At 38.6% G+C, this 20,945-nt stretch overlaps 2 protein-coding genes across 3 annotated transcripts in view; one reads left to right on the top strand and one right to left on the bottom strand.

Moving 5' to 3' along the window:
* RNF125 (ring finger protein 125, E3 ubiquitin protein ligase) overlaps positions 1 to 1,354 on the bottom strand; it is a 104,746-nt gene extending 103,392 nt beyond the window's left edge. The window contains exon 1 of the mRNA XM_010828967.1: positions 368 to 1,354. Within this exon, the coding sequence (XP_010827269.1) occupies positions 368 to 387 (20 nt within the window). The 5' untranslated portion in view covers positions 388 to 1,354. The remainder of the gene's footprint in view (positions 1 to 367) is intronic.
* A 186-nt stretch (positions 1,355 to 1,540) lies between these two features.
* TRAPPC8 (trafficking protein particle complex 8) overlaps positions 1,541 to 20,945 on the top strand; it is an 86,742-nt gene continuing 67,337 nt past the window's right edge. For both annotated transcript variants that reach the window (XM_010828969.1, XM_010828968.1), the window contains exons 1-4: positions 1,541 to 2,060; positions 8,815 to 9,009; positions 18,368 to 18,457; positions 19,993 to 20,167. In XM_010828969.1, the coding sequence (XP_010827271.1) occupies positions 1,904 to 2,060; positions 8,815 to 9,009; positions 18,368 to 18,457; positions 19,993 to 20,167 (617 nt within the window). In that variant the 5' untranslated portion in view covers positions 1,541 to 1,903. The remainder of the gene's footprint in view (positions 2,061 to 8,814; positions 9,010 to 18,367; positions 18,458 to 19,992; positions 20,168 to 20,945) is intronic.

The following is a 20,945-nucleotide window of genomic DNA, read 5'->3' as shown; positions in this document are numbered from 1 at the left end:
ATGTAAAAAACAAGTTGCCTTTTTAACTTCTGAGTTGAGAACTAAAGTAGCATGCTTGCACTGAGGCGCCCTGTTACAAAAAATGTATTAACTTGAGTCACCCGCGGTTACATAAGATTCTCACATTATAAAGTGTAAGGGACATATCAAAGGTATTCAAAAGGGAGTATGTATACTCCAGGGGATAAAAGACGACTTTCCAAGAGGTTCTCAAGCACAGACGGTTCTAAGGAAATGAATTTCCAGATCCTCAACTTGCATGTGTTATTGTTTCTAGACTGATCTGTGGCTAAGTTGCCATGTCATAAGTTCCTATTGCCCTTTCCTACCTCCCATTTTTCAATTTATAGGAGAAAGGCATACTCACCTCTCATGAATTCTTACCATGGTGAAACTTCAGGGTGCCAAACAATCCGACAGTTTGAGACACTCTTCTTTGGGGAATGTGCTTAGTCGCTCAGTCATGTCCGACTCTTTGCGACCCCATGGACTGTAGCCGGCCAGCATCCTCTGTCCAACCCATCTCGTGTGTCTCCTGCATTGCAGGTGTATTCCTTTACCCGCTAAGCCATCAGGGAAGCCCCCTTGCTTGGAGAAGCGTCCTTTAAACCAAGGACCATAAAGCCATGATACGGCGTTGCATTTTTTCCTGTCTTGTATTTTTGACATACAATTCAGAGTTAAGTCCAATCAGTTGAATATTTTAGTAAAATTCCTTTCATTAACTTCTACACTTTGAGAAGAAAAGTCTATAAAAATGAAAGCTAGGAAGAGAAACCGATTCAGGTCTTCATTCGGTACATGATTACTGGCTTCCCACACCCTCATCCCTAGAAAGTAATTTTTCCAGCAGAGTGTGAAAAGGAAGCGCCCGAGGATGAAGGGGTCGGGGGCCAAGGCTTTCCCTGAGACCAACGAAAACGCCCGAGTTTCTCTTACACTTGGGTTAACTGCCACATATTTTTGTGCCACAACGGCACATATTTATGCCCGCTGGTTGAGAGTCCACCTTCGTAGTACACCTTTCTAAAAGCATGGTTGTGTTCAAAAGGTACGTGGACGGTTTAAGCCGGCTCCAGAGAAACCTCCAAGAATCCGGCCGGCAGCTAGCTCTCTACAGTGAGCAGGTTTCCCTAGTCATTCCACCAGAAGGGTGGGCAGGGCGGGGCGAGCCGGCCGGAAGCTGCGAGAACAGCCACACAAGGTTTGTCCACTGTTTCCAGGGAGGACCAAGTCGGCGTGGAAGGCGAATGGGCACCTCCCCACTGTGACAGCACCGACCACGAGCGTCATCCTACCTACTCCCTCGTCACACCTCGCTGGTCTTCTACGCGCTGACAGAACCAGGCCAAATGTCGCGTGCCTACCCCTGGCTCCGCCCACCACGCTCGTAGCCCCGCCCCAGACCCGCCCAACAGGAGGTCCACCCATCGCACTTCCGGCATCAGCCGGCCGACCAGCCTCCTTCCCTCTTCAAGGCTCTCTTCTCCCGCCCCTATCGACTTTAACACTGTCACGTGAAGGGCGAGCGCGGGGGCTGCCGGGATAAGTACGCCGGTGGGTCAGGGTTCGGCCTCAATATGGCGGTTCCAGTCCGGCAGTGACCAAGGCTTTGCCGTCGAGAGGACTAACTGGCGACTGCCGGCGTGTCCACCTATCAGGGTGGAATGCGAGGACGCCGGGGCGAGCGCTGAGAAGCGGCGGTGACGGGGAGGGGTCGGTGGCGGGTGCTCCGGGAGCCAAGGCGGCAGCGTCTGTTCGTTCTATTGGTCTCAAGGCTTCAGCGCCCGGCCCCGCCCGGCCGGGCCAGGCCGGCGGGCGGCGGCGGTAGCTGCTGCAGCCGCAGGATCAGCCTCCGAGAGTGGGCCGGAGGGCGGACGCCGCCGCTGCCTCTGCCGCTGTGATGGCCCAGTGTGTACAATCAGTGCAGGAGCTCATCCCGGACTCCTTCGTCCCCTGTGTGGCCGCGCTGTGTAGTGACGAAGCCGAGCGGCTTACTCGTCTCAATCACCTTAGCTTCGCGGAGTTGCTTAAGCCCTTTTCTCGCCTCACTTCGGAGGGTATGTGGTCTCCCCTTTGCACTGAGCTCCCGCAAAGCCGGGGCCGGGAGAGGGAAGTTGGGGGCGGGCGGGGAAGAGAAGGGCGGTGTTTACATCTCGGAGCCGGGAGAGTGGCGTCGGGCTGGGGCCCCACGGTGTCTTTAGTGGCCGCTGGAGGAGGTTCCGTAAAAGAGATGGTCAAGACAGCAACGTGGTTCTGACCTCCAGTTTTTCGGGCACTTCCCGGACAAACGAGCTGCTGCTGCTGCTGCTAAGTCGCTTCAGTCGTGTCCGACTCTGTGCGACCCCAGAGACGGAAGCCCACCAGGTTCCCCCGTCCCTGGGATTCTCCAGGCAAGAACACTGTTGGGTGATTAAAGAAAAACGTGAGCCGCAGAGAAGGGCATTGAGCCTGTTCTCAAGGGCCGTAGGGAGGGAATTAGGAAGTTGCAAGGAGGTCAGGCTAAGAAGATGCTCGCTGTTAGACCAATGAGGTCTTAGTAAAGAAGACGAATTGTCTTCCCCTGGGAGTTAAACTGGGTTTTCAAAGTTGCCTTAAGTATTATATTCTTTAGCAGTGAGGCGTATCCCTTTCAAGACTTAGGTTTACTTTACTTTTTTCTTTTGAAAACATTTCTCTAGGTATCCAGAATTTTACTTTACCTCTCAAGCAAATAAAAGGTATAATAGTGAAACTTGGAACAGCTTTTTTTTTTTTTTGGCCTGATGGATGAGGAAATAAGGACAAGTTGTAGTTACAATAATTTAATCGAGTTAGTGGCAGTTATCTAGATTTATAGGGATGGAAAAGTCCTGAAGTTTGTGGGTGTTTTTTTTTTTCCAGATAAGAGTTTAATCAACAGGAGAAATATCTTTTATTGAAGAGTTGCCTGTTTTCTCCAGCTTTAGATTCTTTATTAGAGAAAAGTAAGCGTAATAATAGCCTAGTGTGGTTTAATCAATATCTTTACCTGTACTTTGCAAACAGAACATTGAAAAATATGGGTAAGATTTTTGTTTTAGACTTTTAAAAGGTTCTGTAATAAAGGTTGTCAAGACAACGACAATGATGTTTACTTGGTTATGATGACTTCTTCACACACACAAATGCTGTGCCATAAGTTTTATGTATTTACAGGCCACACGTGTGTATTCTTTGGGAGAATACCTCCATTATAAGTTTACTTCTGTATTTAAAGGAGACAGGGAGCTATCCAAAATAAACAGGTTGAGAACTCTTGAATTTCCTTCAGCCTGTACCTTAGCCATCCATCTCATCTCCTGCAGTATTTTTTACTAACTCAACAAAAATGACAAAGTGTTCTACATTCTAAATTCTTAAAAAACAAAACAGAGGAGCAAGTTTGCCTATGATTGGAGTGCTCTTTCCTGCTCTGTTAATAAAGAATAGTAACACTAACTGATGTATATACTTAGGGTTTCTCTTTTAGTTTGTCTTGAGTCCTGTGAGAAAGGTATTGTTAACACCATTTTAAGTTTGAGGACGTTTTAAATTTGAGGCATGGAGATACTAACTTGGTCAGTCCTATACCGGTGGGAAAGATTTAAAAACAGGCAGTGTGATTCAAGACAAGGTATTCTTAGTCAAATCATCTTATCTCCTGATAATGTTTAGACTCACTTGTTCACAGGCAGGAGCAGTGTCTTCCAGTAGTAACAGTGTGACTCACATGCGTAACTTGAAGTTACTTTGTAGTCACATTGTAAAAAGATAAAAAGAAATTGGTAAAGGAGATTAAATAATAATTTATTTAATCCAGTATTTCCAAACGTCATTTCAACAGGTAGTAAGTATAAAAAAACTTAATGAGCTATTTTGCATTTGTTTTTTATTGCTAAGTCTTTGAAAGTTGGTGTGCATCTTACACTTATATCAACACCTAAGTTTGGACTAGATATATTTGAAGTGCTCGGTAGACACTTGTGCCTGGTGCCTCCTGTATTGGACAGTGCAGTGAATAGAGGCTGAAATCTTTACTCTTTTCCTTGTGTAGACTGCAAAAGATTTAGGGATGGAGTATAATGAGATAGACTTGAATAGGTAGATGTTGGAACGGAAGAGGATGAGCACTCCCTTTTGAGAACAGAGATGATGTTAGAATGGTATGGACTAAGGTAGAAATGATAATTGAGTGGTCGGGGAACAGTGGGAAAACTCCCTTTTCAGTACAGGATAGTAAGGGAAAAGGCCTCGATGAGGAAGGATCTTGAATTCTGGGAAAGGAATTTTTGATTTCTTATCTCATGGATATGTGATAGTCAAAAAAGATTTCTTAAGCAAGGGCATGGAGTTTGGGGGAAGTTGTGTGGTTTGTAAGCAACTGAGGTTTTCTTTTTTAATACAGGAAAGTTTTATGTGTTACGTAAAGATAAAAGATGTCATTATTTTTCAAAATAATTCTGTAGAACACCAGTTATGTATGTTTCCTGAAAAAAATTTGTGGTCGAGTAAGTTTGCTTAAAAAGCGTGTATTTGGGAGAATTAGTGTCATTTAGTGTATTAAGCAGAGAAGGCAATGGCACCCCACTCCAGTACTCTTGCCTGGAAAATCCCAGGGATGGGGGAGTCTGGTAGGCTGCAGTCCATGGGGTCGCTAAGAGTCCGACACGACTGAGCATCTTCACTTTCACTTTTCACTTTCCTGCATTGGAGAAGGAAATGGCAACCCACTCCAGTGTTCTTGCCTGGAGAATCCCAGCGACGGGGGAGCCTGGTGGGCTGCCGTCTCTGGGGTCGCACAGAGTCGAACACGACTGAAGCGACTTAGCAGCAGCAGCAGCAGTGTATTAAGAGCTCTGGGAACACCTACTGTCAAGAGACGTTTTAAAAGTGTAATCTAGTTTACCAGATTTATTTGAACATGAAGTTGAGTTTTCAGAAACAGTGGTCTTGAGCAGCCAATAATCTGTGGGCAGCACGTACTGGTGAATGTTGCTTCAAGGAGCTATATGTGGCAGTCTATAAAAGTAAGGCAGTGGTGGAGCTGAATTTCACCCTGAAATTGAGATGTTATTTGCTATATAAAGTCACCTTTTGTGACGTTATAATCTTAATAAAGCCTTAATATAATTATTTAATTTTGAAGCTCTGGGATTTTTGTGTGTGTGATTTAAGAGCTTTTGTCAATCATTCTTAATTCTTGCTTTTCTCTTTATTAAGCTGATTTTGTGCTACTCCAGTGTATTACTTATCAATTGTTATGTAATAAATTGCCCTGAAACTTTGCACCTTAAAACAAAAGCGTTTTTAAAAATTAATTTTATTTACTTATTTTTGGCTCTGACGGGTCTTTTCTCTAGTTGTGGCAGGGGGCTACTGCTGTTATAGTGCAGGCTTCAATAGTCACGACTCCTGGGCTCTAGGGCACACACTCAGCAGTTGTGGCACACTGGCCCAGCTACTCTGTGGCACGTGAGATCTTCCTGGATTAGGGATCAAACCCGTGTCTCCTGCACTGGCAGGCAGATTCTTTACCACTGAGCCACCAGGGAAGCCCCCAAAGCATCTTGTATCCCTCATTTTCTCAGGGGTCTGAGAGTGGCTTATCTGGACTGTTGTCTCTTGAGGTTGCCCTGGAGCTGTCAGCAGGGGCTGTGGTCATCTAGGGCTGGAGGATCCACTTGCAAGCTCACTCCTACAGTTGTTGTTTCACCTCTTCACTGGGTGTTGGCCTGAGACCCCAGTTCTCTGCCATATGGGCCTCTCCAGAGGTTCCTTGAGTGTCCCTATAACCTGGCAGTAAGTTTCTCCTAGAGGGAGTGATCAGAGAGAAAACCCAAGATGGAAGCCATACTCTTAAAATCTTATCTCAGTAACCTTATCTCTTATAACCTTATCACAGTAGTTTTTGCTGTGTTCCATTGGTCACACATGGGCTTCCCAGGTGGCTCTAGTAACATATCCAGCTACAATGCAGGAAACATGGATTCGATTCCTGGGTCAGGAAGATCCTCTGGAGAAGGAAATGGCAACCCACTCCAGTATTCTTGCCTGAAAAATCCTGTGGACTGCAGAGTCTGGTAAGCTATAGTCCATGGGGTCCCAAAAGAGTCAGGCATGACCTAGCAACTAAACAGCAAGAACATTGGTCACACATATCCATCCTGGGATGTGGGAGAGCATATACTGGGAAATATCGGGATCATCAGGTGCTATTTCAGAGGCTGGCTGCCATATATTGACTCATTTCTGGATTATTGATAAGATTACCCAATAACGACCCATTCCGAATATAGGACACAACTCTTAGTAGAATAACTTTTTTGTGTTAACACTTAAGAATACCAGAGTCAATTTAAAATTTTAAGAGAGATTTAATATACATAATGGTTGCTTATGTTATCTGACAGTTATGGATTAACTTCAAGGAAACAGCTTGTATCCTAAAAATATCAGAAATATATTATAGTATTTTGATGTTTTTTGGTTTCTCTTTCATAGACCAGCTGAGAAGTTTAATTAGGAAACTTGAGTATGTTTATTTAAATCATTTAGAAAACGAGCAATTACAGATGAATGCAGAAGAATGAAAGAAGCATCCAGCTCGCCACTACCTGGAGCCAGCGAATCTTGTCATACTTGCTTTGTATCTTTTTCTTTGCTTTAAGAAACAAAGTTGAATTCACCTTTTTACCCTTCCTTAGTCCCATTTCTTTCCTGCTTTTACCATAGGTAATCATTATAATGGAATTTGTGTGTATACTTTCTGTACATGTATTTAGTTTTACAAATACACATATTCATGTCATATGTAGTATTTTTAAAAGCTTTTTGTCTTATATTTTTTAATTGAAAATATAGACATCAGCTGAGAGAGAACACACTGGAAATTAAGACAGTTTTTAATGGATGTAACTTTATTTAAAACCTAGGCGGACCTGAACTTAAAAGTTTATTATAAAGCATTTCCCATTAGAGGAAAATGTCATTTTTTAGTGGGTAGGTATGCAAAGTCAGTTTTCTAAGAATTGCCCTGTGTTGGTACATGATGATCCATAACATACTTGAAACAGGGTGTTATATGTGCCGCCGCCATCCTAACTACCTACTCATGTGTTAGGCCTCTGCTGAGTGCTTTACACTTACTGTGTTCTAACAATATCTCATTTAAATTCTTAAAATAACCCTGTGAAGTAGGTTATTTCCTTCATATGTTACAGGTGAAGAAAAAAATGAAGCATGGAAAAGGTTAAAAGTTGTTTAGGATAACCCAGTTAAAAGTAGTGGGTTAGTATTTCAGGTAAAGTCTGACTCCAGGATTTGGGTCCTTAATCTATACAATGGACTGCTTCTAGTGCTACCATGGAAGCCAATCATCTTGTCTGATTATAAGAAAAAAATATACTTAAATTTCCTACTGTGCACCATGAGCCCTGTCTTACTACAGTTGCCTAAGAACCTCTTGCCTGCCCTTGAAGCTCTGAGCCCTGGTTATAAATCATCTAGACTGAGACAAGGCCTGTAGTAGGGAGGAGACCAGAGGTATTTATTAGGTTAGGAGAAGGAATATGGGCACTGATTTTTGTTTTCTTCCTTTTTACTAGACTCTGTTTTTTAGAGCCCTATTAGATTCACAGCAGAATTGAGCGGAAGATACAGAGTTCTCATATACCTCCTGTTAGGATATGTGTACAGCATCACCTACTATCAGCATCCCACACTAGAGTGGGCATTGATCTTTATGATAGTAGAACAGGGGCCGAGAATGCAGGCATCTCTGTCAGGGAACCAGAGGAACCCTGGTGGAGCATTTAATGCCTTTTCTTCCCTGATTTTCAGTTTTGATACCATAGATCTCACACTGCCTTGAACCAGCCTTAGGGTAAAGTGAGAATCACGAGATTTGGTATGGATGGTGGTTGGGCTTCCCAGGTGGTACAGAATCTGCCTGCCAAGCAGGAGATGGGGGTTTGATCCCTGGGTTGGAAAGATCCCCTGGAGAAGGAAATGGCAACCCACTCCAGTGTTCTTGCCTGGAGAATCCCATAGAGGAGCCTGGTGGGCTGCTGTTTATGGGGTTGCAGAGAGTCGGACGTGACTGAAGCGACTTAGCAGCAGCAGCAGCCAGTATTCTTGCCTGGAAAATCCCATGGACGGAGGAGCCTGGCCGGCTAAGTCAGACACAACTTAGCGACTGAACCACCACCACCACCACGTGGATGGTGGTTACGTGCTGCGTGGTCAGTCGCTTCAGTCATGTCCAACTGTGACCGTATGGACTGTTGCCCGCCAGGCTTCTCTGGAGATTCTCCAGGCATGAATACTGGAGTGGGTTGCCATGCCCTCCCTCCTCCAGGGGATATTCTCAACCCAGGATTGAACCCACATCTTTTATGTCTCCTGCATTGGCAGGAGTTCTTTACCTGCTAGTGGATTCTTTACCACTAGCCACCTGAGACGCCCTCCCTGTCAATTCCAAAGGTAAGAGGAAGGAAAAGACCTATGGTAGAGTAGCTGTGAGCAGTAGCGGTACCGGAGAGGAAGGTTAGACTGTCTAGCTAGCCCTTTGGTGTGTAATGGAATGTTGTTGTTCCGTTGCTAAGTCCTGTCCAACTCTTTGGGACCCTGTGGACTGTAGCACACTATAAGTCAGTTGTATTTTGGAAGACTGTTACACTTGGAATTTCTGGGTTCCAAATTGAGCATTGTTTGTAAATCATTAACCCAAGTTTTTTTCTTTTTAATTGTTGTTATAATTGTTGGCTTGTTATACTTTGTGTAGAATTACTTTCAAGTTTGTTTTCTTTTTTTTAGTTCATATGAGAGATCCCAATAATCAGCTTCACGTAATTAAAAACTTGAAGATAGCTGTAAGCAACATTACCACCCAGCCACCTCAGCCTGGAGCCATTCGGAAACTCTTGAATGATGTGGTTTCTGGCAGTCAGCCTGCAGAAGGATTAGTAGCTAATGTGATAACAGCAGGAGATTATGACCTCAACCTCAGTGGTATGTAATAAGGTTTATTATTATTTTTTAAATGACATTTCTTTTGTTAGAAAAGGTAATTCTGTAATTTGGAAATCATTCAACACACACTTAAGTACTTGCTGAGTGCGTGAGCCTGAGAATACAATGTGGAAGACAAGTCCTTGCTTTTTAGGAGATTACAATCAAGTAAGCAGGCAGCCATTAAAATAACGATGAAATACATGATTCCACATTTTCATAATGAATAATTTTTTTGTAGTTCTACTTGTAAAGTTAATTCCTAGAACATGTGCATAATATTTCTTGAATGAAAGAACCAACAGTAGACAAAAAAGCTATTCTTTTGTGACATTAGTAATACAATGATTATGTAAAAGCATTCATTTTATTTTATCTTTTATTTTGCTTAGTGTTAAATGGAGGAAATGTTTATAGTATATAAATACTTATCCTAATCTGATGTGACTGGTAAATGTTTTCATAATAAAATTGGTAGGTGAAACTATAATAATATGTGAAGTGAGTTAGCAGTATTTGGTGTGACTCTTTGCTAGTGTAGAAAAGACTTGATGGGGGGACATGGGATAGATTTTTAGAGGGGAAAAATGAAAAGTACATCATCTAGGAATTTTCTGGTGGTCCAGTGGTTAGGACTCCCAAGCTTCCACTGCAGAGAGGCATGAGTTTGATCCTTGGGCAGGGAACTTAGCTTCTGCATGCGCCATACGTCATCTAATTAGGCTGTTTTAGCTACCTAATAATCATCTTAGATCAGTATAACTTATAATCTATTATATTAATGCCTCCTAATTGCATAGTTGAAGATTTTCCTAAACATACAAAGAGAAATTAAGAGGTATGTTTTAGATCGTGAAGTTACTTGGTTGCACTTGTGTAGTTAGAAATATTTGTAGATTTACATTGTTTAAAAATTAACAATTTTTCTTCTTTCTATGTCATTTAAATTCCAACAAGGTAAGTTACCTTGATAAGATTAAGTTAAGAAAATTTTGGTTATCTTTAAATCAAAGGAATCCATTTCAGGATATGTACTTTAAGCAGTTCCTGACATAACTTATTTTCATGAGGCAGGATTTGCGTATTTTGGGGAGAAAGTGATGGAATTTGAATTATTTCTCTCATCAGTGGAAAATTTGAAGTGTGAAAGGAAAGGCACTGAATCTAATGCCAGAGTGTCCAGGTTTTTATATTACCATTGCCAGGGTTAGTTATAGTTAGTTGGATAATCTGAATCAGTTACTGACTCAGAATCAGTTCTGTTCTCTGAAGATGAGAGAATTTGACTAGATTACTTCTTAAGGCCTCTTCTAGACCTTTAATCCTGTGATTCTATTTTATAGGGACTTTAACATTTTTATTACTCATGCAACAAATATTTATTGATTTCTTACTATTATGCTTTGCTCTGAGATAAGATGCTATATGTAACTTCATAACCTGATCAATAATTAGGAGACATTCTAATTTATAGTATCTTAAAATATATTATAATAGAGATATAGCATATCTAATATGCCAGAGTGCTGAGGGGCACAGAGAGAAATTAACTATCATATTTTTTCAAAATTATCTTTTTTTATAGTGCAGATACATTCCTGACCTCCAAAGCTCATATACCTTTTACTTTTAAAAAATTTATTAAAATGAGTTGGAAAAAAAAATTTATTAAAATGATACATGCACAGAAAGAAAGCAAAAGTGTCAGTCAGTCAGTCCTGTTTGACTCTGTGTGACCCCATGGACTGTAGCAGGCCAGGCTCTTCTGTCTGTGGAATTTTCCGGGCAAGAATACTGGAGTGGCTTGCCATTTCTTTCTCCAGGGGATCTTCCCAACCCAGGGATTGAACTCTCATCTCTTTTGTCTGCTGCATTGCAGGCAGAATCTTTACTGTCTGAGCCACCAGGGAAGCCCAATACAAACAGAGATAATGCCGAAAAGACTTAAGAGAAACAAGCAACAGTAATCTGCTCTCTGTACCCCTGCCCCACCAACCTTTAGTGGTTTTCTCTGGTATTCATTTTGTGTTTCTAAGTAATATTTTTATGTGGTTGTTTATGGCTTAGTTAAAATTTTTTATTTATTGATTTTTCATTATATGATTTAGCTTAAGTACGCCCCTTCTTCCATCTCCCTAATGTGGTTTTTTATAATTTTTGGTTAATACTCACTGTTGGCAGTACTAAGTATTCACTTCTTCACGGCTGAGCCAAATATTGGGCTTTAAGTTAGTTTTTATACAGCATTTTGTTTTTTTTCAGGATTTAGTTAATCACCTTTTAAAAAACAACTTGCCCAGAGTTCTTCGTATTTTTTGCTAGTTTCTCAAACTTCCAATAGCCTTTCAGTAAGATTTTCCCCTTGATTAATTTATGAGATAATCCATTTATTAAGATCTCCTTCCTAATGTCTTCTTTCTACTCCACACGTATTCTCAATAGGAAATGATAAGCATTGCTCAAGGGGGTGAAAATTTGGTAGTTGGGGGACAAAAAATATATTCTACAGTGATTTGTGACTCTCCAAAGAACCACAGTACATTAATGGATACATAGTGTATCTGTGGTATTACGTAAGAATATTCTGTGGGGAGAAGGAACATTTAGAAGAATATTTTAAAAAGCTCACCAGGCGGGGATGGAGGGGAGAGGGAATATAATGAAATGGAAGTTTCAAACACTGTTCTACTCTGTCATGGTTTGGCTGCATTCCAAGACCTGCTCCACAACTGCCATCCTGGAGATTTCCTTCCCTTCTCTGTAGCCTCTCATTCATATCTTTAGGTTTATTTCATTGATTTGGTAAAGGACATCTCCAGTGTCTTCCTAAAAAAAGATTTATGTTTTGGAAGGTGAAATTTTTGAGGAATGAATGTCTGAAACTCCTTGCTGCTGCTGCTAAGTCGCTTCAGTCGTGTCCGACTCTGTGCGACCCCATAGACAGCAGCCCACCAGGCTCCCCCATCCCTGGGATTCTCCAGGCAAGAACACTGGAGTGGGTTGCCATTTCCTTCTCTTTAGGCAGACTGTAAAAAAGAATCTCAAGTGGTTAGGACGAGCTTCAGAAGAAAACAGTTTCTTTAGCTTCTTTCTCTGCTACTTAAGGCACTTCCCTTTAGCTTTATTGTTATGTTGGTCTTGAAGACTGAGAATGTGAGATGCTGAAGTACTGAATTCATTTTAATAAAATTCTGTTAGAATAATACTCTTTGGAGATTTGAGTGGTTTTATTCATTTTAAGTAAGATTAATTCTTTGTCTAGAAATACTCTAGTTTTACCATTAATGTGAGTCATCATACTTTTCACCCATTCTGTTTATGAAATACATGTTAGATACTTACCTCATAAGCCTAGCTTTCACAGTGCCATTTCTTCATCAGATTGGTCAATTAAAGCTAGTGTTCCTTGGTGTAGTAATTGTAGAGACATAAGGATGGAATTGAAAGAATCCTCATTATATACAGGTATTTCCTCTGGTGGTCTCAGTTTTCCAGATTGTTCACAGTCTACTCCTTGTCTATTACTTTTTTTTTCCACTCAGGTACTACTTTTTTGTATTTGTTTCAGTTAACATGTCTGTTTAATTTTTCTAAAATGGAGATAACTTTTGTTATCTCTTACCTATTACCTATTGTATTTACTCTTGATTTACAGTATTATCTGCTAAACTCAGGCATTGACCTTGAAAAGTATAAATTGGGCTGCACCTTGTTTTGGTAAGAAGGAAGAACATATTTTCCACCTTTTTTCAGTATGTAGTGTACTTTTTCTGATTGGCTTTATGTTAACTACTAATACTCTGTAAGATACCATGAGACTTCAGTGAATAGTCATGTGTAAACAGTGTTTTAGGAGGCTGTTTAAGTATTCTTTAATGTCTTTCCAAAGATTTTTACTTAAAAGCATAAAGAACCTTTTAAAAAAGTGGTTATTATTTAAAATGTGGGTAGTGCAAAGTAGGAAATCATTGCTCTTATTTTTCTAGTATCTTGAAGTATTTTTCTGTTTTTCGTCCCAGGAATTGTTTATCAATACCAGTTACTTTGAACTATAAGAAAATCCAGAAATAATGAAATACCCTAGGATAATGCAATAGTGAACAAAATCACTGTTATATCATCCTTCAGTTTGAAATTTTGTATTGCCCACAGTTCTAAATCTTCTTTCAGGAAGTTATGAAAGAAGTTTGGAGACAACATCTTCATAGTCATCATCTTTATCTTTTTTTTTTCTCCATTGAACACAATTGAGACTTGGGGACTTTTAGTCCATATTGACAAAGAAAAGAAAATTGACAGTGAAATACACAATTTTTCAGTTACTAGACGAATTAGAAGATGAATGCAGTGACATATGGCAGTTCAGACTATGCGATCTAGTAGAAATAAATGAGCCACTTACGTTGTTTTCAGTGTTCTGTAGCTACAATGAAGAATGTAAGAATAGGGAATTCCCTGGTGATCCAGTGGTTAGGACTCTGTGCTTTCACTATCAGGGAACCCAAGTTCAATCCTTGGTCAGGGCACTAGATCTCACAAACTTTGTCGCATTGCTGAGAAGGGGGAAGAAGAATGTAAAAAGAAATGAGTGAAATTAATTTTAATGATATATTTAATTTTAACCCAAATATTACCATTTCAAATGTAATCAATGGAAATTTTTTTTTGTATTATCTTCAAAATTTTATGTGTATTTTATACTTACAGCACACCTCAATTCAGACAAGCCACATTTCAAGTGCCCAAGAGCCACATGTGGCTAGTGGTTACTTACTTTATTGGACTCTGATGACAGTGGTGAAATTGATCCTATATAGAAATCCCAATCTTTTGAGTCTTCAGATGACAGTATCTAGGACAGTTGTCTTCAAACTCAAGAGTTGATGAGTGAGCAATGTACTTCTAAAAACAAAAAGAAAATACAGTATTTTCACCCAGTTTAACAGGAAGGACTTAATTTAACAGGAAGGACTTCATATAATATTTTGAAATGCTAACCTAGACCGTTCCATTTTATTAAAGGACATATGACCATATTCTTTCATCTTTTATGATGTTTGTGTAACAATTTACTTGATAAAATTTGTAAGTGTCAGGCATGTGTATGAAGGTAATTGGAAGGAATCAGATGATGTAGAAATGAAAATTCATTAACTTAATCATTGTGTTTGCTGTTTAAAAATGTAAAGAATGAAAATGCTTCACAGTGATGGAGCAAAATAAAATGACCTTTTTGTTTTCAGCAAAATTTTGAGCCATCACGTTTTTCCAAAATGTTGCACCTTGGCTGTGCAAGAAAAACCAGAAATAATGATAAACTAGAAGTTGTTAGACATGTGTTTAAATCTGGAATCAATATTTACACTGTGAATGTGTTCTAGGTTTGTGCATAATAGTTGATGGACATTCAAAAAACATTGCCTAATTGAGGTACATATCTTTGAAACTGGGAATAGATGGAATACAATTTGAGATTGCTTTATTAAAATTTATAAAAAGCTTGTTTTGGTTTTATTCTTAATTCTGTGATTAATTTATAATTTATACATTTATAATTTATAAATTAATTTATAATTAATTTATAAAATGAATTAGAAATACAATAAAATATCAAGCGTCGGTTAAATCCAGATAGTAAATGCAATGTCTGTTTTTCTTGATATACTGAGGGTTAAAAGGAATATAGTTTCAAAAAGACTGATCTGTTTTTTAAAAAAAATCTGATGTATGATAAATTTAATTATTGGACATAAGTAATCATGGCTTTCATCTCTTTAGAATACTTTGAGTTTTGCTGATTTTTTTTTTTAGAAAACACTTGATTAGAAGTAGTCTCTTCAAGGATAGTTCTCAAGGGTGTTGTTAAAATACAAAGTTAGTATTTCTTAGCTCTTCATATTATTTAAGATTATTTGATTTGCAAAATGCTCATAAATTTTATATAAAAGTTCTGGTTTTAGTTTTTTGTAGCTTTTATAGTCTGAGGTCTTCTGAATTAAACCATATATTCTGATAATCACTGTTACAAGTGTCAAATATTTTTGACTTGAGACTCTTATTGAATTAAATAATTATACATCTAATTATCATATTTCTTTCCCTTACTTGAATATTTTCATTTGGGAAGATATTATTTTGCTACTACTGTTTATCAAAAGTTAAAGTCTTAAGTGCAAACATTATGTGGAATTTGTAATATTTCTTAGTGCCTTTTTCTTTCGTCTGAATGGTGGTTTTCTGGTACTTTCAACGTTTGTGAATGATTAGAGAGGGAAAATATGTGATTTATGGGTGATGTTTATGTTTAGGGTAGCCAGTCTTTTTCACTTGCAGGTTTGGGATCACTGATGATAGTATTTGGTTTCAATAGAAAGAAGACCAGAGTTGCTGTAGGTCTATCTCACTGCCTGCAGCCCTTGTTAGATATGTATTTGAACACTAATAACTTCAGCTTCCCAGGTGGCACATTAGTAAAGAATCCACCTGCCAGTGCACGAGACACAAGAGACACGGGTTCAATTCCTGGATCCGGAAGATCCCCTGGAGTAGGGAGTGACAACTCATTTCAGTATTCTTGCCTAGGAAATTCTGTGGACAGAAGAGCCTGGTGGGCTACAGTCCATGGGGTTGCAAAGAGTTGGACACGACTAAGCATGCACACACAACTCTCTTTGCCAAGTTACTGGCACTAAGAAGGGAACAAAGAAGAAATGGGGAGAGAGAGAGGGGGCTGCCTTTTGTAGAGTGGAGGATAGAGCATTACTTGTTTTTTTTTTTTTTACTTCTTGGCTGCCTTCTTTCCTTTCTTACCAGGGGAAGTGTATATTCTACATAGAGAAACTTTAACTGGTAGGATGTCATGGTTGCTGTTTCAGTTCCAAACAGAACATGTAGAGAGGGAAAGAAATATGAGAAAAATACTGATTTCATTCCAAAATACGTACAAGAGAATTTTTAAGGGATGAGAAGTGTCACTAAATGTTAGTCTTATGTTAACATTAAAAAAAAAAAAAAACCTACCTTTTTTCCCTACGTTCTGCAAAAATGTTGCTTGAAAAAGCAGAAAGAGAACAATGCCCTAATCAATTAGCCCTTCAAGGAGGCATGTGGCTGAAGGAAAAAGTTACCTCATCAACCTGAATGTGACCGACTTGAAGGATAAAACCCACTTCTGCCATATATATTTAGAAAATTTTCCTTTGTTCCTGTATTCTATGTTGAGTACCCAGTGTTTTCCTGTACCAGTATTTAGAAAGTATTATTTCAGTTTAAGAACTCCTACATGTGTATGCATGCTTTTTTTCTTTTTGATTTATTTTTTGGTTAGGTTTTGTTATCTGGAACATAGAGTTGCAGAGTAAAAACTATAAAAGAAGGTGTATTCACAGAGGCCTAGCTTCTCTCCAGGCCCTTCCCCTTTCTCATCTCTTCCTTGTCTTACACATGGTGCCATTTTTTAGATTCATCCTGTCATTTCTCTTTGACAGGGTAAACTAAATCACGTGTGGCTCTCTTTCTTTTCCCCTTTGTTTCACAAAATTGCATACTTTTCTGCTGTTGTCTTTTTTCACTTAATATATCCTGGGGGCACTTCATAGTAATCATGTGGCGATTTTCCCCTTTCTCTTAAAACTCCATAGCACATCCAGTGTGTGTACCATAGTTTACTTAACCAGTCCCCTCCTGGTGGACACGTGCATTTTCTAGTCTTTTATTACAGGAAATGTTGCAATGAATAGCTATTTTGGAAGACCTAATTTGTTTATTCAGAACTCCCCAACCCACTGTGAAACAGACCCCTTGTCATATGTCTACAACTTACCTGTTCCTTGTTAAATCTAAGCATTGTTGAAGCAACAAGGAAAATAGAAAAATAAAGTTGATAAGGCCATTTCTCCCACCATCTGTGGCGATTTCTTATCTAACCAAATCTTTCATTATTTATTTATATATTTTCTCTTCATTGGTACTGAGTGAAAATAAAAACTAATTTTCAAGATAGAGACTCATTTTGACTGATTTAGGGGAAAGATGTTTACTGGTTAGTAAGAAAATTGGTTTCCTGGTGTAACAGACTAGTCTGTGTCATTCTCCAATTATGCCACTTTTCGTGTATGTGTGTGTATATATATAGAGAGAGTACTATTTCTGGGAATGTCTTTCCTCTTCTGTAGCAAGAAAACATGAAATTTTTGTAGTACTAATCCTTCTAAACAATATGGGTTAGTCTCATAATCCATTTGTTGGAATTAAAGTTTTTTTGTATATATGATACTGGGTTGGATATGCTACTTGGTTAAGATGAATAGCTTTATTATTTCACCTGTCCCAGTTTAATGTAGTGTTACAGTGTAAACAGAAAATATACTTGCTATGCTTTCCGTGATTCTAAGAATAAAACAAAAAGTACGTAAGGTTTTATAGTCAACATAAGTAACTAGGAATAGAGAATAGAGTGTCCTTTTAGTAAAACTGTGATTTAGATAATCTGCTTAAACCTAATGAAATGACCAAGTTTAACAAAATTCAAGTTTTTAACAAGTTAGAATAGTTGTGATGTAAAATGCTTAGCATGGAGTGAGAGAGATTTGACATTTTAAGAATCACATCACATACATGTATACAAAAAGTAAAAATACACATCTTTGTATTTGATCGTGAGGTAAGTATGTTTTGAAATTCCATTTGGAGAGGTTCAGTTGCTGTCTGACTCGAGTAATCAAATTATGAAGTAAGGTTTGTCAGCCTCACCACTATTGACGTTTTGAGCGAGATAATTCTTTGCTGGTTTTGGAGTGGGGTGTGTGTGGGGTATTGTTATCCCGTTTTTCTCAGTGTAGGATGTTCTCATTATTCCATCGTTCCTGACCTGTTTCCGTAGATGCCAGTAGCACTCCTCCTTGTTCCTATTTGTGACAAGTCACAGTATCTCCAGACAGTGCCAGGTGTTTCCTGGGGGTCACGATTGCTGTTGGTTGAGGACCGCTGTTCAGAAATAATGCCATTTATGAGAAAGAGCTACTTATAACAGCGTGACTAGTGGAACGGAAAACTGTAGTTCTAAAATCTGGTTGTTCACATAGGTAATACTGAAATCATTAATAAATAAACTGTGTGGTATCATTGTGTAGGTTGGGAATAGGTCAGTTTTATTTTTGCAAGTACATGTACTGCCATGTATGAATATATTTGTATGGCTCATGTATGTGTATCAATATATATATTAAAGCACATGTGAAAAATGCTTGTTTATTGCTAGAAATGATGTTTTATACCTTTCAGGAATATGAACTTGAAATGTGGTCTGTTGTAAACTGATTCTACTGAACAGTTTTAACTTTTTCTTTATTAATTTTAGCTACTACTCCATGGTTTGAGTCTTACAGAGAGACCTTTCTTCAGTCGATGCCAGCGTCAGATCATGAATTTCTGAATCACTATTTAGCATGTATCCTTTGACTTTTATGTTCTCTTAAAATATTTGGAAGTTACTAATCTCAGAAAGAGTTACATAAACGCAAAATTGTTGAGAGGATGTAAAAATTATTTTTTATTGATATGCTTCAGGTTTTCTTGTTGTCCTTGTTAAATAGCATGCTAGTTTCAAGACTGGTAGAGCTAAGTTTTGATTAAAAAATAAGAATACTAAGAGCCTGCTTAGTTTCTGTCATCCAACTTGCACATTTCATGCTTAATATGTTGTAAGTGATTTTAGAAAGAAAAAATGTAAACTGTCAGTGTTAACTGCTTATGCTGATTGTCTCAAAATTCCCTGGTGGTTCAGACAGTAAAGAATCTGCCTGCAATGCAGGACACCCAGGTTTGATCCCTGGATCAGGAAAATCCTCTGGAAAAGAGAACAGCTACCCTCTCCAGTATTCTTGCCTGGAGAATTCCATGGCCAGAGGAGCCTGGCGAGCTACAGTCTATGGGGTCTCAAAAGAGTGGGACACAACTGAGTGACTAACCCTTTTACTTTCAAAATTAACTGCTTATGCAAAAGCTCAGATTTAGAAACAGCTTTCCATCCTTTAGTAACATGTTTTATGGCTATTAACCTCCTTTCACAGTTATGACTTTCATTTTTTTTAACGTGGTTACAGAGAAAAGTTGAGAAGGGACAGAGTATGAAATTGCACTGAAATGGAATGGAGAGGATCAAGACTCAGCAGAAGTTTTCATTATGTTGATAGTTGGACAGTTTTCATATTGTCCATTTTTATTTTCATGGATTGCCTTATTGTATATATAAGTGATCTAAACAGCTGTCAACAAGATATCTTTAGTACTTAGAACCTTGAATTACTTAGAAATGTCAAAGAAATTATTTTATGCTCACAGGAAAAGCTGTAAAAATCAGATTTTGTTTGTTTTAGCTCATAAAATACCTCCCTAAGTTTATTTTTAAAGAATAATATTAATTATTGGACTTCCTAGATGGCACAGTGATAAAGAATCCACCTGCCAGTTCAGGAGATGCAAGAGACACAGTTTCGACTGAGTCGGAAAGATTACTCTGGAGAAGGAAATGGCATCCCACTCCAGTATTCTTGCCTGGGAAATCTCATGGACAGAGGAACCTGGAGGGTTGCAAAGAATTGGACACGACTGAGTATGCACACATGCTTGCTGCTGCTGCTAAGTCGCTTCAGTCGTGTCTGACTCTGTGCGACCCCATAGACAGGAGCCCACCAGGCTTCCCTGTCCCTGGGATTCTCCAGGCAAGAACACTGGAGTGGGTTGCCATTTCCTTTTCCAATGCAGGAAAGTGAAAAGTGAAAGTGAAGTCACTCAGTCGTGTCCAACCCTCAGCGACCCCATGGACTGCAGCCTACCAGGCTCCTTGGTCCATGGGATTTTCCAGGCAAGAGTACTGGAGTGGGGTGCCATTGCCTTCTTTGTACACATGCTTGCAGTTTGTTTTAATAGGATAGTAGTTACTATTAAGTAATAAGTGATAATTACCTTAATGTGGTTTACAAGGTATGTTGGTGGCATCCTCTGGTGAAGCTGAACCTGTGGAACAGTTTTCAAAATTGTCACAAGAACAACATCGAATTCAGCACAATAATGACTATTCCTACCCCAAGTGGTTTATACCAAATACACTTAAATATTATGTACTTTTACATGATGTAAGTGCAGGAGATGAACAGAGGTAAGTTTTATTTTTTTAATTGTAAAATATTTCCTGTCAAATGAGTTAACATTAATTTGGACATGGCTTAAGGTTTTGATATATTTTTCATCTAAGAAAGTAAAAATTAATAAATTAGCTCAATCTTTTATTTGATGTTATATTCAGCAGCTACATCATTTTATTTCATATGCTTATCCAAACTTTTCCTTCAATGTATGTCTATTAATCTTTGTTCACGAGTGCTTGCCATTTTATATCTATAGATCTTAGCTGTATTTCTTACTTGGTATATTATTATTGCTCATTTTTTTCTCTTGTCCCTTTCCCAGTTTTCCTGTAACTTTTCATTTCCTGGTTTATAGGCACTTCTTTTTTCACTCTTCACTCTTAACACTTTATATTTTTAAACTATATTTTTAAACTTGATGTTTTTCACAGTCTCAAAAAAACATCCAAACACTTATTTCTTATGTCCCCTTTAATATTCTTTGTTAGTGATTTGCCATAGTCCTTTTATGTTTGGGATAAGAGTATAGCTTATCTTTAAAGATGAGTTCTTGGAAAAAGATAATATTAAAACAGTTTTGCTTTTGTGGCTTTTTCTGGCCAGTGGGGATTGGGGAGAAGATGGGACACCCAATACTTTTTTGTTAAGAGGGAAACTTAAATGTCCAAAAAAGGCTTAAAAATAAATGCATTAAGACTTTTTGCTGCTTTGCAGTTTATTTTGATTTTTGGTTCAAGATATTGATCAAAATTAATCTTTTGTTTCAAACTGTTATTCTCTTATGTCGAT

This window comes from Bison bison, unplaced genomic scaffold, assembly GCF_000754665.1.
Source record: "Bison bison bison isolate TAMUID 2011002044 unplaced genomic scaffold, Bison_UMD1.0 scf7180017864498, whole genome shotgun sequence".
NCBI classification, from domain to species: domain Eukaryota; kingdom Metazoa; phylum Chordata; class Mammalia; order Artiodactyla; family Bovidae; genus Bison; species Bison bison.
The sequence above is the reverse complement of the archived record's forward strand: the minus strand, read 5'-3'. Positions and strand labels throughout refer to the sequence as shown.